This window comes from Lepisosteus oculatus, chromosome 11 (assembly GCF_040954835.1).
Source record: "Lepisosteus oculatus isolate fLepOcu1 chromosome 11, fLepOcu1.hap2, whole genome shotgun sequence".
Taxonomy (NCBI): domain Eukaryota; kingdom Metazoa; phylum Chordata; class Actinopteri; order Semionotiformes; family Lepisosteidae; genus Lepisosteus; species Lepisosteus oculatus.
Window position 1 is genome coordinate 29,170,389 of NC_090706.1, and position 21,623 is coordinate 29,192,011.

The 21,623-nt window shown below is 46.6% G+C and overlaps 2 protein-coding genes across 3 annotated transcripts; both read left to right on the forward strand.

Annotated features, from left to right (window-relative positions):
* Positions 1-8: 8 nt before the first annotated feature.
* On the forward strand, positions 9-6,786 carry LOC102682911 (T-cell immunoglobulin and mucin domain-containing protein 4-like). 2 transcript variants are annotated; one of them, XM_069196029.1, is made up of 8 exons: positions 11-929; positions 1,632-1,850; positions 2,095-2,436; positions 3,597-3,671; positions 4,525-4,610; positions 4,976-5,060; positions 5,177-5,213; positions 6,068-6,786. In XM_069196029.1, the coding sequence occupies exons 2-8, from the start codon at positions 1,796-1,798 to the stop codon at positions 6,162-6,164; spliced, it is 777 nt and encodes a 258-aa protein (XP_069052130.1). In that variant the 5' UTR covers positions 11-929; positions 1,632-1,795; the 3' UTR covers positions 6,165-6,786. The 2 variants fall into 2 exon arrangements, with proteins under 2 accessions (XP_069052131.1, XP_069052130.1); XM_069196030.1 differs by lacking the exon at positions 3,597-3,671 and having other exon boundaries at positions 9-929.
* A 3,625-nt stretch (positions 6,787-10,411) lies between these two features.
* On the forward strand, positions 10,412-21,305 carry timd4 (T cell immunoglobulin and mucin domain containing 4). Its single transcript, XM_069196031.1, has 7 exons — positions 10,412-10,533; positions 12,502-12,840; positions 13,479-13,565; positions 18,240-18,322; positions 18,569-18,686; positions 20,127-20,163; positions 20,372-21,305. The coding sequence occupies exons 1-7, from the start codon at positions 10,479-10,481 to the stop codon at positions 20,460-20,462; spliced, it is 810 nt and encodes a 269-aa protein (XP_069052132.1). The 5' UTR covers positions 10,412-10,478; the 3' UTR covers positions 20,463-21,305.
* Positions 21,306-21,623: the final 318 nt, after the last annotated feature.

A 21,623-nucleotide genomic window follows, 5' to 3' on the forward strand; every position in this document is an offset into this window, starting at 1 on the left:
CCAGAGCCAGAGTGGAGGAGAACATCTACAGCAGTGACACACAGGATGACAATGAAGTCTGTCCTTGACATCCCCAGAGCCAGAGTGGAGGAGAACATCTACAACATTGACACACAGGATGACTATGAAGTCTGTCCTTGACATCCCCAGAGACAGAGTGCAGGAGAACATCTACAGCAGTGACACACAGGATGACTATGAAGTCTGTCCTTGACATCCCCAGAGCCAGAGTGCAGGAGAACATCTACAGCAGTGACACACAGGATGACTATGAAGTCTGTCCTTGACATCCCCAGAGACAGAGTGCAGGAGAACATCTACAGCAGTGACACACAGGATGACTATGAAGTCTGTCCTTGACATCCCCAGAGACAGAGTGCAGGAGAACATCTACAGCAGTGACACACAGGATGACTATGAAGTCTGTCCTTGACAACCCCAGAGACAGAGTGCAGGAGAACATCTACAACATTGACACCCAGGATGACTATGAAGTCTGTCCTTGACATCCCCAGAGACAGAGTGCAGGAGAACATCTACAGCAGTGACACACAGGATGACTATGAAGTCTGTCCTTGACATCCCCAGAGACAGAGTGCAGGAGAACATCTACAGCAGTGACACACAGGATGACTATGAAGTTTGTCCTTGACAACCCCAGAGACAGACTGCATCTCCTTGATGAGGCAGAGAGAGGAGAAGCATGACCAAACCAGAGGACAAGTGTGGGAAAAGTGTTCTGGAAGACAGCTGTGGGTTTTAAAGCAGCTTGGCCACGCCGGGGGCTCACGATGGAGAGACACCTGAGAGAGACACCCCCGAGGAGCAGCTGCATCAACATCAGAGCCAATCAAAAGTCTAAAAGACACTATCGGTCCTGCCTTCAAACGACTCAGGAACTAACTGGAGGGCTCTGCACCCACAGACAGGTTTGGAAAGACAGGAATCTGCATTTCCTGTGAGACAACTCTGCCACAGACCAACAATCGCATATTTCCCAACTCTTTTATTATTTATTATCATGTTGTTTTTTATAGTTTTACTGACTTAGATATCATTAAGTCATTGCCTAAATACTCAATAACCATCTTCACACACATCTTATTATTGGGTGTCACAGTGGCTCTTGAAGCCAAGTCTCTGTGCAGGGCAGTGCTCAGTCCCAGCTGCTCTGAGCAGGTAGAGATCTCACTGCGCTGACTGCTGACACCCAGCTGACACCGGCAGCAGCTGTCGAGCTTGAAGACGACAATAAACTTAATTACCTCTTCTGTCATATCTCTTGTCTTTTTGTAATGAGAAAAAACTGTACACATGAGAAGCCAGTGGGAAAGTTGCAGGCAGTGTATATAGTATCAGTAATTATATTGGCTGTATTTATTCCATAAATTTAATCAGTTCTTAAGGGGTCAACAGGGAAGGCACCACTGCTTTCCATAGGAATTTAAGCATTTTTATGTTTTACACCTTAGATGCTTGAAAGTCTCCAGCTCTGTGCACTAACATTAAATTAATCTTTTTAAGGGGATTGCTTACATTATTTAGCATTTGAAAACATTTAATTTAGGAACTTTAAATCTTCACCGTAGCAAATCAAGCCTGGAGCTCAATCACTTTCCTTTCTCCCTCAGTGCTTAGAAATTAATTCTTGTCAGCTATGACTCACAAAGCGAGAAAGGAAGTCAGATGACAAACTGAGTCCACAGCCAGCCACAGCAGGTGAGGTCAGAGCTGAGAGTCAAGAGTCTACAGAAACTCAGACACAGGGGCTCCAGTGTCAGAGCAGCTCTTCACAATGAGACTCTGCAGGATCCTCCCATCATGCTGCCTGGTACTGAGCCTCATGGCAGGTAGGAGCTCCCAGGACTTCTGAGCTGTGGGTCACTGACTGGGATCATCACACTGGGCTTCATACTGGAGATACGCTGGGGAGTTTAAGTTTACGTTCTGGTGATTTTTCACCTTTCACCAAGTTTCTATTCTTGAAGATCAAACTCTTTTTATATCAGAAAAACATGCTGGTACTCGGTTTTAACATATTTTGGGGGGACTTGATCAGAAGCTGTGTAATATGATTTTCTTCCTCATTCTCAGTCACTGGAGTCTCTGCTCTGACGTTCAGAGGATCCGTCGGCCAGGATGTCACTCTCCCCTGCAGATACTCTGTGACGGATCTCGGAGTGACGACGATGTGCTGGGGGAGAGGAGAACTACCTCTTTCTGGGTGTAATAATATGATCATTTCCACTGATGGACAGAGTGTGAACTCCAGACTCTCAGAGAGGTACCAGCTGCTGGGACAGCTGACCGGAGGCGATGTCTCTCTGACCATCCTCCACGCTCAGGAGAGCGACTCTGGGCTCTACGGCTGCCGTGTGGAAATACCAGGCTGGTTTAATGACCAGAAACATACAGTTAACTTGATCGTTACAAAGGGTGAGTAAACTGCTCAGCCATAGTGAGCGACTTCCTTCTCCTCGTGTCTTTAAAAGTGAAAAGGAGCTGAGTGAACATTGCCCTGTTGTGTTTCAGTGTAACTCTACTTTCAGATGTAATACATCAGATACAAAGCAGCAGTTCTAACAACTTGTGACCTTGAGCCCTGTCCCCTCTGTCTTACTGCACTGCAGGCTGTAGTGTGGGACTGTTCTTATGGTTTAGCACATGACCACGTATTGAACACTTCCAGATTAGAGCTAGTTGGCGATACTATACAACTATTAACAATGAACATTTAACAACAGGTCAGTACCAGAACCGCTTAATGACCAGAAATCCACAGTGGACTTGATTGTTACAGAGGCTGAATAAACCCCAGCTGATGGTGGAAGAGAGCAGAGAGCACGTCTCACTGTCATGTCTCAGAATTACTTTCACCTGAGCAATTATTTATATGTAAATGCATATTTATTTATATGCCTTACTATAATGTGTGCTCGCAAGTCAATTAAACACTCTGAGGGCCAGAGAGCAAGCTGGCAAACAGTCTCCGAGAGACAGATTCATTGCAAGTTGTCCTAAACTTCATGTGCACACACACACATCTTAATAATAATAATAATAATAATAATAATAATAATAATAATAATAATAATAATAATTGCTTACACTTATATAGCGCTTTTCTGGACACTCCAAGCGCTTTACAGGTAACGGGGTCTCCCCTCCACCATCACCAATGTGCAGCATCCACCTGGATGCTGGATTACTGTATTCCAAACCCCTGCTGGATTAGTGTAATTCTGCTCTAGTGTAATTCTAGTGTACTTTTTTATTTTCTTATTGTAAATCCACTTTGAGAAGCCATTTTAAAGGTGCTATATAAACTATTATTATTATTATTATTATTATTATTATTATTATTATTATTATTATTATTATTATTATTGAAATACATGTACTGTAGGCTTTGATCTGGTTGACCTGAAAACGGCGAAAGTGTCTCCAGTCCAGATGTGCCGGGTGTGTTACAGATAGACGAGCTGCGCTCTATTTTTTCAAGCTTCTGTCCTGATGGGGCTGTGAGTCAGAGTCCGCAGTACAGCGCCAGTCTCTGTTTCTTTACCAAACAGGAGTTTCTTCTGTTTCCCCTCCAGCTCCTGTGACGACCACAGACTCGCTCGTCTCCTCCCCAGAGCCTCAGAAGACAGCAGCCACCACTCAGACCCCCTGTATGAAGTTCTGTTGTCTCCTCTCTAACACAGCGGCAGCTCAGTACACACACTGTGCACACAGTACACAGGAACAGTGATTCCCCTCTGTCTGCTGGTCGTTGTTCGGAGTTCGGAAACACAGGCTGATCTATGTCAATTCTCTACCTGATGCCTTTTTTAAGGTCCTTTAAGGCCTGTTAAAAAGCTGGATAAGATTTGTAATAGGTATGAATGTTTCAGGATGGCCCTCATTCATGTGTGTGAGCTGTAATCTGACCCACTGGGCTGCAGGAGAAGGAAAACTGACTGAACACTCTGGCGTGTCTGATACAGCGCCATTCCCACCTGTGCATGCTCTCCAGCGATTCCTCACTTGATCAGAGCTCTTCAGTCGGAGTTATGGCAGCAGACTCTTAATTGGTAAACTGGAGAGAGAAGGCGTACAGTTCTGTGTGTTGAAGCTGTGGGAAAAGATGCACTTAAACTATTATAAAATGCCCAGAAAAAATTCTAAACCAGCGAAAGTTGGGATTCCAGATTCACGGCCCTCAGTCACCCTGGTCACCCTGATTCAGATTATGTTTAGCAGTTCCTCTTTCACATCCTGCTGAGGACTAACCAGCTAAGTTCTCTCAGGTTCTAACTCTGGTGTTTCTGTGGTGTCAGAGTCACACAGTCTGGTCACACTCTGTGAATGGGCACATTATTGATAAGATTTTACTGAGATTTCAAAACTTTAAAACCAGACAGCTCTCCTAACAAAGCCCAACATCATCTTCTTTCCCACAGTACTGTAAATCATTACAACATGCCCAGGAAATGAATGAAAATGAATGGTTGTGCCTGTATTTTTAATAACGTGTCTGTGTAGGTAAATCGACTGGGAAGGCAGCAGATTCTACAATTAGCTCCACAATGTCTTCAGCTCAGCTCAGCAGCTCAGCGTACAGTAACTCGGTGAGTGAAGACTGTGGCTGAAGAGTTTGCACACTCACAGGAGAATACTGTCTGGCATTGTCATTCAGATCTTCAGTCACTGGTTGGTCTGCACATGACCAGCAGTAGCTACAGTATCTGCCTCTGGATAAACACTAAGGGTCTAATTTAACCTGTGAGCAAACTCTCAAGATCACAGAAATAAAGAAGCTGGGTGAATATGAACGCAGGTCTTGACTAAACCACAGCATCAAAAGGTGGTCTTTTGAAAATTTCTTTTCACAAGTCTAATTGTGCTTGCATCCGTGACATTTAAAAACCATATAAATGTGTTGATGCTGTTAGTAAGACACATTCCAGTAACACTGTCCTCTGTGTGTCTGCAGGCTGGGGGCCCAGTCCTCACTGTAGGGCTGGTGGCAGTTCTAGCTCTGGTGCTGGTGCTCCTGACCCTGCTGTTTCTCCTGCTGCGTAAGTAGAGATCTTTATCACCCCTGATGACAGAACTGTCACCGTGTTCAGCTCTGCTCTCACTCCCCCCCTCCTTCACTGAAGTGTTCAGTCACATGGCTCTTCCTTTACTTTAGGCAGAAGACAACGGAGAGCCCAGACGACGACTAAGCTGTAAGTACTGGAGACAGTTCAGCGGAAACCTGCAAGGGCTGGTGCCTCGTGCTCTCCATGCTTGTTCAGCATCTGTTGCTCATGACAGGAAGTTTTTGGGGAAGTAGGGTGACCCTTAAACCGCACCCCTGTACGCGATCGTGTAACAATTCCAGTGCCGTTCTGGCAATTACAGTTTTTGGCCATGATGCCTGTGCTTAATCAAAACCAGTCCTTTCTAAGATACTGAAAAGTGTCTGTATTTACCAGTTCAGTGTTTTTAGGGGATGCAAGGGTGCATGAAGCAGAAAAGTGTAAATAATGTATTGGATGTGAAATAATAAGTGAACCCCTATTTTACTTAGTATAAGAATTTCAGAAATATAGTAAATGAGAGGAGGCCATTTGACCCATCTAGTCCGATTTGTGGACCAACTAAATGTAACACTTAATTTTGTTAATTAAATGTGTTATACATTTAATTAGTTCAGCTTCATCCTTCATTAAGACTCTCATGTGGATCTAATGATGTGTTTCAATTCATATGATAATGCAGACCAATCTAAAGGGTTCAAACCTTTTCTCTGTGTAAATATTCTAAGTCCGTCTCATTCAGTTTTGAAATGCTCTATCAAGAGCTGTTTTTCTGGGTAGGGTAGGACCTGGACAGGTGTAATAAAAGGATACAGAATGTACCACAGCTACATCTTTTTCAACTTAGTTTGACCTTAGATGTAAACCTTTGCTTTCTATATCAGAAAGCAGGGTTATAGCTACACGCCCCTGTTTGAAATGCAGTGAGTTTTTACAGGCAGCATAGCTCAGCAGCATGGGCTCAGGTTCTCAGATCTAATTCACTCCTCCTCCATCTGCAGGGACCCTCAGGTCATCCCAGAGCTGCAGACCAGAGCCAGAGTGGAGGAGAACATCTACAGCATTGACCCACAGGATGACTACGAAGTCTGTCCTTGACAACCCCAGAGACAGAGTGCAAGAGAACATCTACAGCAGTGACACACAGGATGACTATGAAGTCTGTCCTTGACATCCCCAGAGACAGAGTGCAGGAGAACATCTACAACATTGACAACCTCAGCACTGAAATAAGAAAACTGTTCTGGAAGACAATAGCAGAGAGGAACTGAGATCTTGTTCAGTTTTGCAACCCAAGTGATAATGTTGCAATTCCAGATTAATGCTGTCAATGCAGGTCTGGATTGTAGATCCTTTTCTCCTGGCTCTTAAGAACCACAGGTGTACTTGTTCTCTTAATTGGGTCAGTTGGTTCAATGACTTAATGGAAAGGCTGTGGCTTTTAACACAAAAAGAGGAAAGCAATAATTACATTTTTTCTTTACATACTGAGATACAATATATTTTTATAGGGCAGAATTGATGGGTGCCAGCTTAATCCACACTCCTGAAATCCTCCATCCTGTATGGCCTGAGTTTAAGGTGAACTGGCATATAATTCCCTTTGCTGTTGTTTTTACTACTGTGTAGTTCAAAAGACATCCCTGGAAGACCATTGTCCTGTACTTGTTATTTAATGCATTTGCCTTATGTACTTAAAAATACATTTTCGATTTTGACACCTCTGTTGTACGTCTGATAAAACATACATGAAATGAAAAATAACTTCACAGCCCGTAGGCTGGCAGGTTTCTACAGACTGGTCACGTCACTGAATTTCCATCTGTAAATGCGCATGTTTGGTAGCTACTGATTTTTCAAATTTTCCCAGCCCTGTACAGGCACACATTTAACACAGGAACTGCTAATTGTTGACAAGAAAATCAAAAGGCAAGACTAAAGAAATCCAGTTCCTTAAGTCTATCAGAGCAGGAATTTCCCTTGTCTCTGCTTCCAGGGAATTGGCTCTCCAAGACCTATCGGAGAAACCCTCACCTGGGTTTTAGGGTTGACACCACAGTGGGGTCTTGGGCATGGAACATGTCTGAACGTCAGTGTTGAAGATCCAAGTCTCCTGCAGGGGACTGCGTTCAGTGGGGGCAGAAAGCTGAAAAAGTTACAGCTATGTGAAAAATGTAAACACTGATGCTGGTGAGTGACAACTTCCAGCCTGATAGGGAATTTAAGTGTTAACTGGAAATGATTCATTGCTTTATGGTCTGTCCTTCAGTAATATTCAGAAATGCTGGTTTTAAGAGGTTGACGCAGGTTTAAGAGGAAGACACTGATGCTAATTGGACTCGATCTGTTTCACTATATTCAACTTAATGGATAGAATTTTGCAGCTGTGCTTCCATCCCTTGGGAATCTAGAGCTCCACAGAATTATATGCTGAAATTGCTTTTCTATGTACTTATTTGACATTTTTTAAGAGTCATTTTCACTTATGTTTTTACAGAAGGCTAATTTTAGAGGCTGTGCTTTTGTGCTAACTGTCCACATTTCCCCTGTGCTATTGTAGGAATGGTGAAAGGGGTGTGAAATTTGATCGGCTTGTTTTCATTAAAGGTGCAAAAACCACTTGATGAGCTTGTGAGTGCCAGAGACCGACGACGCTAGTGCTGCTGTACTTTCTGTTTTCTGGCAAACCAGTCTGTGCAGTAAATGGAGTAAAGAATATGTGATCAGCTTTAGCATTAACCCCAGAATGGTTTACACGACTCCCTGAGGAGCACTTGCATGGCAATGTGATTCTAGAGGACAGTCACCTTGTTTAGCTTAACTCACTTGTCAGAGTAATATGAACAAGCAGCTCCAGTAATGGACGCCGCACACAGACCATACAATCTGGTATGTTGACGTTCACAAGCTTCTCATGAACAGTAATTCTCAAACATCGGGCAGTAGGTGTGTAAAGTAATGCATGTATTTAGGCTGAGAACTGGCTAATGGGTAGAAAAAAGAGCAGATAAGGTGTTGCTGTTTCAGCACGGGTAATGTTGTAATTAGTGGAGTACCACAGGGATCTGGATTGGGTCCACTGGTTTCCTAACTCATGTGAACGATCTAGATTCTGAAATACTGTCATGGGTGTACCAGTTTGCAGGTGACACTGAAACAGGGGCCTTTAGAAAACGTTTAGAAGCAGCAAAGGAAACCCAAAAGGAGAGAATTTAGAGGGAATTCCAGATTGGGCAAACACCTGGCAGACAGATGAAGATTAATGTAGACCAGTGCCAGAGTGTTACATGCAGGCAGCACAAACAGGAATTATAAACACAAAACAGGAAACGCTGTTCTAGAATAAGATACTTGAGAAAAACACTTAAGTGTTAATTCTGATTCACTATTGATATGTTCTAAGCACCGTGTGGAAGCAATAAAAAAGGCAAACAGACCGTGAGGCTACCTAGTAAACAGTGTAGGACTGGACTCAAGAGAAGTCATGCTAATTTAAATACCACAGTAGTAAGACTTCATTTAGAATTGAACTGTACTGTATTCAGTTTTGGTCACTAGGTAATAGAAAAGATTTTGTTTCTTCTGGAATCAGTGCAGAAAAGAAAAACCAGTTGTATTCCGGGGCTTAAAGGAAATTTGTACACTAGCAGGCTGAAGGAACTGAACCATTTTAGTCTGGAACAGAGACGACTATGAGGAGACCTGACACAAGAGTTAACAATACTCAAAGACACTGATAAAGTCAACCCAGAATCAACAGAGAAACACAAACCAGAGGACAGTGGTGTACGGGGACTACTGGGAAGAACATTTAAGACTGAGGCTGAGAGGAAGACACTTCTTTTCACAAAGGGTGGTGGGAGTGTGGAACAAGCCGTTACCCTGCTTTCCTTCGATCACCCACTAGCTTTTGTGTGCTACTAATGTGAATGTAAAAGAGATTAATCCAGCACCTCGAGTGTTGCAGCTGCTGCATTTCGAACTGTTTCCTGCCCGGTTTGCTCCTTTCCTCCGGTACACGGACCTGCTCGTCACTGCTGTGCACCCTGGCAGTCGGGGGGGCGGGGGGGACAGAGAGAGAGACATGCGATCAGAGCCGTGCCCTCTCCGCCCGCTGCCCAGCGGTGGGGCGGCTCTTCGAGGTGTGACATTCACAATGGTGTGAGCAGAACCCCCCCGCCCTGAGCCAGGCTGCACTTTCCCCACCGCCCTGCCTCCCCTTCCCCCCTCTCGCGGCTCGGCCCGTCTCGGGGGGGGGTCGCCCCCGCTGCCCTTTGCTCAGGCGGGCGAACGGCAGCTTCGGCAGGAAACCCCAGCACCAAGGCGATGAGTCACGCGGGGGCCTGGGCGTCAGTGGTGACCACAGCGCAGGAGGTTACATCATCCACAGGCAGCTCGCAACCTCGGGCTGTGAAAAACACCAGCAGGCCTTTAACCCACCACAACGGAAACGGGGTCCTGTTCTTGTTTTGGACAGCCACTTATCTGCCACCCCGGCTTCCGCTGACAGCCATCCTGTATCGGATTTGTCAAAGCCCCGTCGAGCTTGGGAGATCCCAGGAGGAAAGGGTTTGGGAAGAGGGAGTTGGAGGCTCGGTGCCGAGACCCGCCTGTGTCGGGTCAGGCCGGGATGTGCTTGTGTCACCTCTGCCTGTGCTGGGGTCACCTGCCCTGCCACGAGACAGGAAGAGGCCATTTGACCTCCTTACAGTTGTCTCACAAAGTATTTCCATTTGGGCATGGGCAGGGCTACGGGTCATTGATTGCAATGATAATAAACTCGATTTTATATACCGCCCTTAAAAGTGGCGTCTCAAAGCACTTTACAGAACAAAAAAGAGGTTTTGAGTCTAGCTTTAATAGAGCCCAGGGATCAGATGTCAGGGGTGACTCTCGGATATCCTTAGGAAAGGAATGCCAGAGCTTTGAGTCAAAGAGGAGAAGGCCCTGTCTCCCATGGAGTATAAACTGGCTTGAGAGACAGGCAGGAGACCAGAATTAGGCAGACAAAGGTTGCAAGGTGATCCGATCGTCACTCTGATCTGATTCCCTGATTAATCAGTTCAGAGGACAGTATCTCATAGCTATGGAAAATGCCCCCTGCCCATCAGCACTGGTTTGCTGCCACGTTTTTCTTTCCCTCCTTCCTGCCTTCGGAGAAGGCGGAAAACAAAGTGAAGGGCCTCTGCAGCCCAGCTGCCAGACAATGGCCCCTTTCTGAGCCCCCGAGCCACAGGCTCCCAGGATGGGCTGCAGAGCCTGTGCCAGTCCTGGCAGGAGATATCCCAGCAGGAGCCCCGGGACACAAGAGGCCATTGAGGTGCCCCCTGCCCCGGGCGGCGTGAATAGCCGCTCTCTGGCAGCGCTCTCTCAGAGGGGCTGTCGTACCCTGACACCACTGCTGCTGAGGAGATGCCTCTCCGCGCTGGCCTGTGGCTGCACTGGATCCTTACCGTGGCTATAGCAGGCAAGAGCTCCTACCCACGGTTATTTCTCCATTGTCTGTGCTGGAATTACTAACCCCCAGCTACTGCCGCTATTGCTGTTATTAATGCTGCTGATGTTTCACTGCTAGAGCCGCAATAACCACCACCTGCATTTACATAGCTACAGGGCTGCTGTTACTCCTGCTACTGCTATTTCTGGTGCTGCAGCTGTTACTAATGCTGTCGGTGCTACACATGTCACTGTTACAGCCCAGTTACCTGAGCCTGCTCAGCACCAGCAATAGGGGTGCTATTGCTGGTGCTGCAGCTGTTATTAATGCTGTTGGGGCTACATATGTTACTGTTACAGCTGCAGTAATTATACCTTCTATTATTATTATTATTATTATTATTATTATTATTATTATTATTAACAGGGCTGTGGTTACTGCTTCTACTGCTATTTCTGCTGTTAATAATACTGTTAATGCTATACATATCATTGTTACAGCTGCGGTAACTACACATTCTTTACTTACAGGGCTGTGGTTACTGCTGCTACTGCTATTGTTGGTGCTGCTATTGCTGTTACTAATGCTGTTGGTGCTACACATGTTACCTTTACAGCTGCAGTAACTACTGCTTCTGTACTTACAGGACTCCTGCTACTGCTATTGCTGGTGCTGCTATTGCTGTTATTAATGCTGTTGGTGCTACACATGTCACTGTTACAGCCATACTAACTACTGCTGTTATTACAAGGCTAATGCCACCACTGCTATTATTAGTGGGCTAATGTTACTGCTACAGTACTGCCATTACTGCTAACATAGTAGTAATGATAATAGCAATAGTAGTTACTACCAATGATTACTAGAATTAAGTAAAAGCACTACTCTCATCAATCTCTACTATTGCTGGTATGTTTACTGCTACAACTGTTACAGCTCCTGCTTCTACTTTTACTAATGCTGTTGATGCAACACATACCGTTGGTACTGTGATTTGGTCTGGGCGTCTGTTACTGCACTTCAAATTCCATTACAGTAGGGTCTCAACATTTGGGAGGGTTCAGTGCAGAGAACAGTCACAAATAGCCAAATAGCATATAACCCAGATCATGCCTACACCGCCACAGAATGTATCACAGTATATATATGAAGGGTTAAGAGACATAAGTAACCCTCAATTATGTGATAATTAAAGTACTAATGCATTGGCTTTAAGTTCATTTAAATAACATTGATAATCCAAAACAACAGTAAGCACGAATTCATAGTAATCAGTTCAACACGCTGCCAAAACAGAACTGGGCTCATCAGTTACAATAACTCTCACTCACTCTCTAGCTAGATTTGTCTTGTGATCCTAGTCTGTTGCACCACTAATTTAAAACCTGGGATCACAACCTTCAGCTCGGTTTCATCCCAAGCAATAGGTGGAGCTACAGCAGTAGGTGAAGCTCAACAGTAGGTATAGCAGTAGGTGGAGCTGCAGAAGTAGGTGGAGCTCAGCAGCAGGCGGGGCTCAGCAGTAGGTGGAGCTGCAGAAGTAGGTGGAGCTCAGCAGTAGGTGGAGCTCAGCAGCAGGCAGGGCTCAGCAGCAGGCAGGGCTGAGCAGTAGCAGTAGGTGGAGCTCAGCAGTAGGTGGAGCTCAGCAGTAGGTGGAGCTCAGCAGCAGGCAGGGCTCAGCAGCAGGCGGGGCTGAGCAGTGGCAGTAGGTGGAGCTCAGCAGCAGGCAGGGCTCAGCAGTAGGTGGAGCTCAGCAGCAGGCAGGGCTCAGCAGTAGGTGGAGCTGCAGAAGTAGGTGGAGCTCAGCAGTAGGTGGAGCTCAGCAGCAGGCAGGGCTCAGCAGCAGGCAGGGCTCAGCAGCAGGCAGGGCTGAGCAGTAGCAGTAGGTGGAGCTCAGCAGTAGGTGGAGCTGCAGAAGTAGGTGGAGCTCAGCAGCAGGCGGGGCACAGTGCAGCTGTAGCTATGGGCTCAGGAAACTCATCCCTCTCTCCCTCACAGCCCCCAGGTCCTCGGCCGCGGGGTACCGGGCGCTGGAAGGCGGGGCGGTCAGCCTGGCCTGCCGCTACTCGGTGAAGAGGTACGGGCTGAGCCGGGTGTGCTGGGGCCGGAACTGCGGCACGCTCTGGTGCAGCGACACCATCGTCCAGACCGACGGCAGCCGCGTCATCTCCAAAGTCTCGGACCGGTACCGGCTCAACGGAGACATCCCGGCCGGACAGGTGGACCTGACCATCTCCAGGGTGAGGCAAGCGGACAGCGGGTCATACTGCTGCCGAGTGGACATCGATGGCTATTTCAATGACCAGAAGGTGTCTCACACCCTGCAGGTTCTCAAAGGTAGGTTACACCAGCCCTGGGCAACCCAGATACTAAATACTGATGTAGCTGTCAGAAACAGTCAATTAATTAATCAAATTAGTCATCAAACAGTTGAAGTAATTAATCAGTCTGTTAATAAAATGTCATTATAATAAAGCACTAATTACATGGAGAGAATCTGGGAGGAAGTGGAGAAGGCAGGTTTCTTTGTCACACTATATATGGAACTTTGATCCTACCAAGAGCCAAGACTGTTGAGCAACTGTTACAGGCCAGCTCTGTACCGTATTTCTCATATTCTTGAATATAAACGTTGTTTACACCAGGGGACACAACTCCAGGCCTGGAGGGCCAAAGGTTTGCTGGTTTTCCTTCAACCTGAGCTCTTAATTACTTAATTGACCAATTGGACCTATCATTTGCTTGATTGGACAAGCATTTCCTAGTTTTTGAGAAGGTGGAGATGTAAAGAGGTTTACAAACCCAGCTAGACAGAGGCACTTGCGGACTGGAGATGCCCCCCCCAACCCTGGGTTAAAACTTCTGAAACTGTAACTCCTTCCTTTCTGACTCACAGTTCTTGATAGTCCAGGCTCTTTCTCGGCATGCGCTTTTTCATATGAGTAAATGCCTGAATACACCTCCTGTCCTTCCAGCGCCAGCGGAGCCCTCACCATCAGCCAGCCCAGTGACTCCGACACCCGGACACTCCGGACACAACCAATCGGAGCCACAGGCCGCAGGTAAGCCTGCCACTACGCTCCTGGATCTCCGAGTGGAATGGGCATGTTTGTGTACCTGAGCCTCTCACTCCGCAATTCCACCACTGTATGCTCTGCCTTTCCCAGCACTAACCCGGCTGCAGCTGGCGAGCCTGAAGGAGGCAGTGTGCTTGCCTGCACACGTGGGTGCAGTTGTCTTGACGCCGTGCGCCCACAAATACCACCCACATGGCAGGGGACTCTTGGCACTAATCCGCTACTGAAAAGCCGTGCATCCCTGGAGAAGGGTGGCGCTAATCCAGAGCCTATCGTGGAAGCCCTGTGAGCGAGACTCCAGGCCAGCGCTGGTTGGACACATTCTGGGGCCTGAGGAGCCTTCTGTGTGGAGTCTGCATGTTTGGGTGGGTTTTTACAGGGTGCTGCAGTCTGCTTTTATAGTCCAAGCACATGCCGACTAGGGCATTTACTGTCTCCAAAGTGTACCTGCAGGTGTACCCTGTGTTGACAGGGTCATTGTGAAATTTGGACAGACGTTTTCTGCAGTATTTTGCAAGGGGAAGAACTGGATTGAACTGGAATGGAGTTATACTGTGTTATACAGGAACATGTGGTACAAAAGTAAGTGACCAATTGTGTTAAAATAAGGTATCTTTGGCAAATAGGGAAGAGGAAGATGAGCGTGATCCTGCAATGTTGCCAGTCTGATCGTGTGACAGATAAAACCTTCCTTTAACTTCTGAGGCGGACTCTTGGCTGTTTTTCAAGGGGAAGTGGAAATATTGCTATAGCACCTGGGATGGACTGGCAGCAATTCCAGGGTGTGTGCCCACCCTGTGCCCTGTGTCTGCGGGGTTAGCCTCTGGCTTGCCATCTGCCGTGGATAATGGCGGGATAGATGGATGTTTGACCTGTATGCTTAAACCGGGGGATAAAAGGTTCCCAGGTCTGGCTGGCGCAGTGTGGGTCCAGCTGGCATTGTGTACTGGACCTCCTTGGTCTTATCCAGTCTGTCAGGACACCTACTAGAGGTGAAGTCTGAGCTGATCTTGTCTTTGCAAACAACTAGGACATGGGTGTGGAAAACTGAGTGGGAACTCCCCCAAAGAAGAATGCTAAGCAAACCTTGCAGAAGCAGCAACATCAATTCAGGAAGAATTTGGATAACATTCTTTATCCAAGCAAACGCCTTAAGGGATTGTCCTTATCTGACAAGCAGAAAGAATTGAATTCTTGAACCTGAATCGAGCATTCAGCCTACTGGACTGCAGTTCAAGCCGGCAAAGAAAGACAAACCAGAGGACACAAGCGCTCTCGCAAGCAAACAGCTAGATGAGATACTCTGGTCAGTTACATATTCGCCACCAATCGACCCAGATGGGCTGAGATGCCCCCCGTGCACAGCTTTTCCTGTGTGCTTCATTGTGGTGGGCTGCAAGTTTTGTGGTTTTGCTCAGGTCTCTGTTCTTAAATCAGGTTAGGCTGGCGTCTTAGAGCAGGATGTGATGAGTGTTTTGGTTCTTGTCTGGCTGTGCCTGAAAGCCCTGTGCTGTGTGGTGTGGTTATTCTCGTGAAGGAGAGGCCACTAGAGGCATCGGTTCAACCCGGTGACGTGTGACGTTTTCCAAGGCCACAGGAGCCCGTTAGTCAGCAGTCAGATGACGAGCTGCGATCGGGGCTCAGCGCTGCCGATGAGACACGGGCAGGTTCTGGGAAGTGAAACCCACTTCCCATCAGCGAGTGACAGGCAGTGTCTGCCTTCTCTCCCCACTCCAATGAAAGACTATAATAATTTAGCCTTATACTTATTATTATCATAATATAGCCCTTATCTGACACTCCACTCAAAATGCTTTACAGCATCCATCCACCTGGATGAGAGGTAAGAGATGACTTTATTGGCCATAAAGCAATTTCTTGCTTTAGGAATTTGTCTTTTCGCATACCCCAACTTGCTCTCCATGAGACACACAGACAGGGAGAGAAGCCTGGGGTCAGACCACAGGGTCAGCCATTTATACAGCACCCCAGGAGCAGTTGGGGTTAAGGTCCTTGCTCAGGGGCCCAACGGAGAAGGATTCCTCTGCCAGCCGCAGGATTCAAACCAGCAACCTTCCAGCCACAGGCGCAGATCCTTGGGCACCACACCGCCACCATGATGTGATGGCAGGCAGAGCGCTCCAGTACTCCCACCACACACCAGCTCTCAGTGGAGAGGAGTGATGAAGCCAGTTCACAGATGGGCATAATTAGGGGGTTATGATTGGTAAAGGCCAAGGGGAAATTTGGCCAGAACACCAATGAAACACCCCTACTCTTTTCAAGAAACGCCCTGGGATTTTTAATGACCACAGAGAGTCAGGACCTCGGTTTTGGGTCTCCTCCAAAGGATGGCACCATCTTTTTTTTCACAGCATGACTATACTGGGGCATTAGGACTCACACAGACGGCAGCATGAGCGCCCTCTACTGGGCCCACTAACACCTCTTCCAGTAGCAGCCTTAGCTTTCCCAGGAGGTCTACCGTCCAGGTACTGGCCTGGCTCACACCTGCTGGGCTTCAGTGGGTGGTGGCAAAGATAAGGCATGAGAAAGCACGTGCTTCAGCGTTCCGAGACTACTAGGACAGGGAAATGGTGCTACTTTCACAATGACTGGGAGACTGTTGCTGGATGCAATGGAAAGTGTTGTGTAATTTGTTGTGTGATCTGTGAACCGCTTCTCTGAAATCCAAATGACTCGTTTATTCTAGCAGTTTAGTCAGCAGAGGCTTGAGACTTTATCGTCCTCCTGCCAGACTGCGTCAGTCTGCAGGGTGCGATCTGACCTGAGTCAGATCCAAAATAAAGTCTTCCGTAATTAACCCGTTTCACCCTGTTTCCAGCAGATTTTCCTCCAATTAACATTCTCCCATGTTTCTGAATGAGACACTGGCTCTCCAGTTTTGCAAAAGCCCGAAAGGGCTTACTATTATTCTTAAGAGACTCAAAGTCTCCTCACTGTCTGTCCTCAGGCAGTGACAGGAGATCACACACTGGGCTGCAGCTCTATTGAGTTTCCTCTCCTAGTAGGATCAGAAGCTGTTCTGGTTCTGGCGGGTGTGGAGATTCTGGGATTAGACTTGTAATTTAAGGGAAGAATGTCTGTCCCAGCGATGGTGCGTCTCTGGCTCACTGGTAATTGCAGTCGGCTCGATGGGGTTTAATCTAGAAGCAACGAACTCTTCCCGGGGGTAACCCCTGGTTTCAGTCTAAATAGTTGTTACAAAAAAAAGGTCTCCCTCACCGAGAGTCCTGTGATTCAACCCTGCTTCACATCATCCCACCCGACCCGAAAGGAAGTTGAAAAACAGACCTCAACTGTCTGTTTTGTACGGCGGGCGTATTAGCGCAAATAACCGCATTTAAACACCATGCACGTCATCTGAGAGTCGTGCATCTGCGGTCGGAGCTAGTTAGGTAACCGAACAGCACTTTATTTCACAGTTCATCACCAAATGCGACTCCCGTGACTCAGTTTTCAGCATTTGTATACAAATTGAATTGCCTGGGTTGTTCCATAACGTTGAAACTATTCAAGACCACTCAGTTCCTGATTAACATTTTTTACACGGCTCCCCAAAATGCTTTATTCCAAAAACGCAACTAAATGATCAGCTTCATCTAGGCCGAGGTAGTTATCGCACACTATACCCCTGAACCTTGCGGTGACTAACAATGTCACAAAGTTACTTTCTGTGAGGTTTATTCAGAAACAATCGGCGATGAAGTGAAGAGCAATTGAAACGAACTATATTCTGCCTTGCTTTGGCAATATCTAATTATTTGGCAATATTGAAACATTGGATTCCCGAAAACCACAGCAGCAGTCTCCCTCGCACATTATTCTGCGTAGGAGCGGGAGTGCAGAACGGCTTTCCACAGACTCATACACGCGTGTCAAACGGTGTCAACTGTTCTCTCAGTGTTAAAGGTCTGTGTAGTCATGAATGCGCGGGCGTGCTCGGCGCCTTGTTACAGGTAACAACAGCGGGAGCTCTGACCCTCCTGTGTCTTCTTGGACCGGAGTTCGGGTCATCTAGAAAGGGCGTTCCCAGTCCGGGTCCGGGTGACCCACACACCTGCTGGGATGAGTTCCGGCCTAGCTCCCAGTCACACAGTCGAACAATTAAGTGACTTGATAACAGTATTAATTTGAACTGCTTAACTGTCTCCATAGTATATCGCCAAGTTTCTGTAGTGTGATAGTTAATCACTTTCGCATCATACGGGAAAAGTCCTCGATTCGAAACCGGGCGGAAACATGCTTTCTGTGCACATGACAACTGAACTGTTTTCAGCTCTTAAACACGTAGGGGGTTGCCTTTTAAATTTTGCATTTCGTATGTAAAATCCTAGACTTTTGAGTTGCCAAAAATACTCCAAAAAAGCCACATGTTTGTTCAAGTAAGGCTTCATCAGGTCACTGGGACCTCTGATCTAGACGAAACAATACGCACCGGCTCCCCCTAGTGGCCGCGCTCTCCATTCTCAGGGGCCGCTGCTCTGAGTGTCTGCATGCCTTTGCTCGCTCCCGTGTGTCGCGGCGCCTCTCGCGTTGGTTTCTCAGACCGGTGCTGTTCGGGCTGGGACCAGGCTGGTCTTTCTGTAGTCGGGTGATGGCAGCCAGGCCGCTGTGCCCCGTGTCTGTCCCCTGCAGGAGGCCGGGTAGAAGCAGAGTCGCCCCGCCTGACTGAGGATGATGCCGCGAGGAACCCCAGCCTGCCCCGCTCCGGAGGCGTCGTGAGTGCATTCTCGCCGTGCCCGGCGCTCCCATTGACCCCCACATTAAAAAAAAAGCGCGCTCGGTATATATCGTTATTTTCTATTGATTTATTCTATTATATATTCAGCATTAATGATGTATTTTACGTCTCCTATATAGTTGAAATCGCATGACTCGTCAGAGTGTGTGCTCATTGTAAGATGTCTGTTGTGAAATAAAAGTTTTTTTTAATAGAAAAAATACGGCATTTTCGCTGTTTGCAGGAGGAGAGCGCGATTGTCACGCAGTCCTTGCAGATCAATGTCCCGGTGCTGGCTGGGTCCATCACTGTGCTGCTGTTCCTGCTGCTGGCCAGCTCGCTGGCTCTCCTGGGCTTCCGACGTAGGTATCCGACGTGGATGAACGGGAAACGAGTCCTCCCACGAACGTCATGTGTAACGCGATGCACAACTACAGCACTTCTTATGAATAGTTGGGACACAGGGGTGTCCAGTCCTGGTTCTGGATGGCCGGCCTGTCAGCAGGCTGGAGAGGCAGGGGAAGCAGACAGTCTGGCTCAGACAGGCCTGTGATGAGCTCATTTCGTTTATAAAGAGCCGAGCTGGAATGAAAACCTCCAGACACGCTGGCCCTCCAGCACCTAGACTGGACAGCCCCTGAGTTACAACAAGAATGACCACTTCTGACTGCGAGTGGGGCAGCCCGACTCTGAAGAGCGTTAGACATGGTGTACCCCTGGCGCTACAACCGAACTCTCACAGAGATCGTTTCTGCACTGTGACCTGGGGAGACTGTGCTTCTGGGCAGAGTGCAGCTCAATGCTTCTTACAGAACACGAGCTGCAGCCCCCCAGTCGAAACTGATACCAGACAGGAAACCACAATAACGGGGGCGCTTGTGATCTGACATCAGCGCTCTGAAGGACGGTACACTCGTTGCACTGATCTGACAGGCGATGTGTACCTGCAAGAGCTGTAAATGTTTGGTCTGGATCGTTAGCTTTTAGTCTCTCTGTAGTGCAAAAGGGTTTTAGTTGCAAAAATGTAAAAATGTTTTTTTAATCAGTGCAATTAGCTACAGGTATTTTATCCAGACCTACAGTGATGTGAAAGAGAAAGTGCATCCCCCTTGGATTCTGTTGTTTTACATATTTAGATATATCTGACATTCATCTGGTCCTCACAGTGAGATAGATCAAACCGCAGGTGACACACAACTCACATTTCACTGTTAATTTATTAAACAGAAACTCAGCCAGCACTCGATATCTTTGGGTGAAAAGGTAAGCGTACCCCATGATTCAGAAGATTCATGATGTGGAACCCCCTTTAGAAGCCATAACTTGAATTACACGTTTCCTGTAAGAGTTGATCAGTCTCTCACATCCCCTGGGGCGAATTCCGTCTCACTCTTCCTTCCAGAATTGTTTCAGCTCTGTGATGTCTGAGGGCAGTCGGTGATGCACAGCTGTCTTTGACAGTAAAATTAGCGCCTGTTATTGTTCACGTGAGGTTAGATTTATCTACTGATACAGGACTAGTGAGGACTAGGTGAAGATCTGACATGTTTAAATATGTAAAACCATAGAAACTTTCTTTCTCACATCATTGTAATCAACAAAGGTATTAAGCACAGGATTTAATTAATACTGTAGTCGTCTGTCTTGTAGGTACAATTCATTTTAAGTGTTTACCATGTACACATTCTCATTGTAGTGGGAATTGGAGCCTATTATTCTTATTCTTAGACAGGAATTAATTCAGTTATTTTTTTTCGGAATACAACTTTGCAGATTGACTGTCTGTGTCTTTTCTTTCCCAGGACAAATTCAGAAAAGAAGCCAGAATGAGACAGGAAGGTGAGGGCAAAGAAAAAGCACATTATTAATATCGAGCAAATTTATATTTATTTTAGATTTTGGTGGAATCTTTCACCAAAATGCTAGGATTGTCCTAGAATTTATCTTTTAACCTTTTAAAGCGTGTGTATTATGAATCTCAGTCATCCTTTAAAAAAGAATCAAAACTGTTTAAATATGAGGCACTTTTTACATATTTGTAACACAGAAGGTCAGCAACCCCAGCAGAGCCCCGACATATTATCCATGAGATCGAAACCAGACGTCCAGTGGAAGAGAATATCTACACCCTGGATTAGATCCCTGGTCCAGACTCCTCCGCTCCTCTGGAGAACATCTTCAGCCTGGAATAGACTGTCTCTGGTCTAGACTCCTCCTCTCCTCTGGAGAACATCTTCACCCAGGAATAGACTGTCTCTGGTCCAGAGTCCTCCTCTCATGTAGAGAACATCTTCACCCTGGAATAGACTCTCTGGTCTAGACTGCTCCTCTCTTCTGGAGAACATCTTCACCCTGGAATAGACCGTCTATTCCTGATGGCATCTTCTACTGGTTTACCAACACTATGCAGCAGAAACCTGGTTTTCCCTGGATATCTCCCATCACAGTAGGCCCAGCCTTGCTTGTTTTGTAGATCTCACAAGATCAAACTATATGGTGCACCGCTGCCTGTCCTGCTGTTCAGCTGCTACTTCTGCCACCCATAACAACTTGCTTTTTATGTGGCTGGATGTTGGTAGAATTCTGCTTAATTGCTGTGCCTATTAGTATAGACTACTCCTGACAGCTAACATTGTAACATGTATTAGACATATTTTTTATTAATCTCCTTTATTTTTTCTCTGATTGCAAATTAGCAGTTTCAAAGGTTTATTATTTCAAAGTGTTTAATGGCCCCATTACAGATGTGCTTGGCACTGCTGTGCTGTCTCACAGCTTTAGGATGAAGGCTGCGTGACCTCTGTGTGGAGTTTGCACGTTATATCCTGTGTGATTCTACAGTGCCTTCAGAAAGTGGTATTCATCCCCCCTTGGATATTTTCACAATTTATCATGCAAACTATAATAAAAATACATCTGTGTGGGATTTTCTGTCTATACAAATGACTTTGTAATAAAATGTCAAGGACCCATGGTGACAACATGGCTGGGTATCTTGTTCCATTCTCCCACAACCGTTTACTTGAAGAAGCACCTCCTGGTTTTATAAACGCTCTTCCCTGTAGTTTCCAGTTAAATTGAACCCAGGGCCCCAGTGATGCAAGACAGCAATGGTAACCACTGCACCTACATGCTGCCCAACCATTTATACTTTTTGACAGAATTCAGTGAATAGGATGCAAAGATGATCTGCTCTCTTGTGCCCGAAGTTAAATATCGGTCATCTAGCAGTAAAATGAACAGATTATTTGTATTGTTGCTGTCGCTTCTTAGCAATTGCTTTGAGCGGTCACATCACT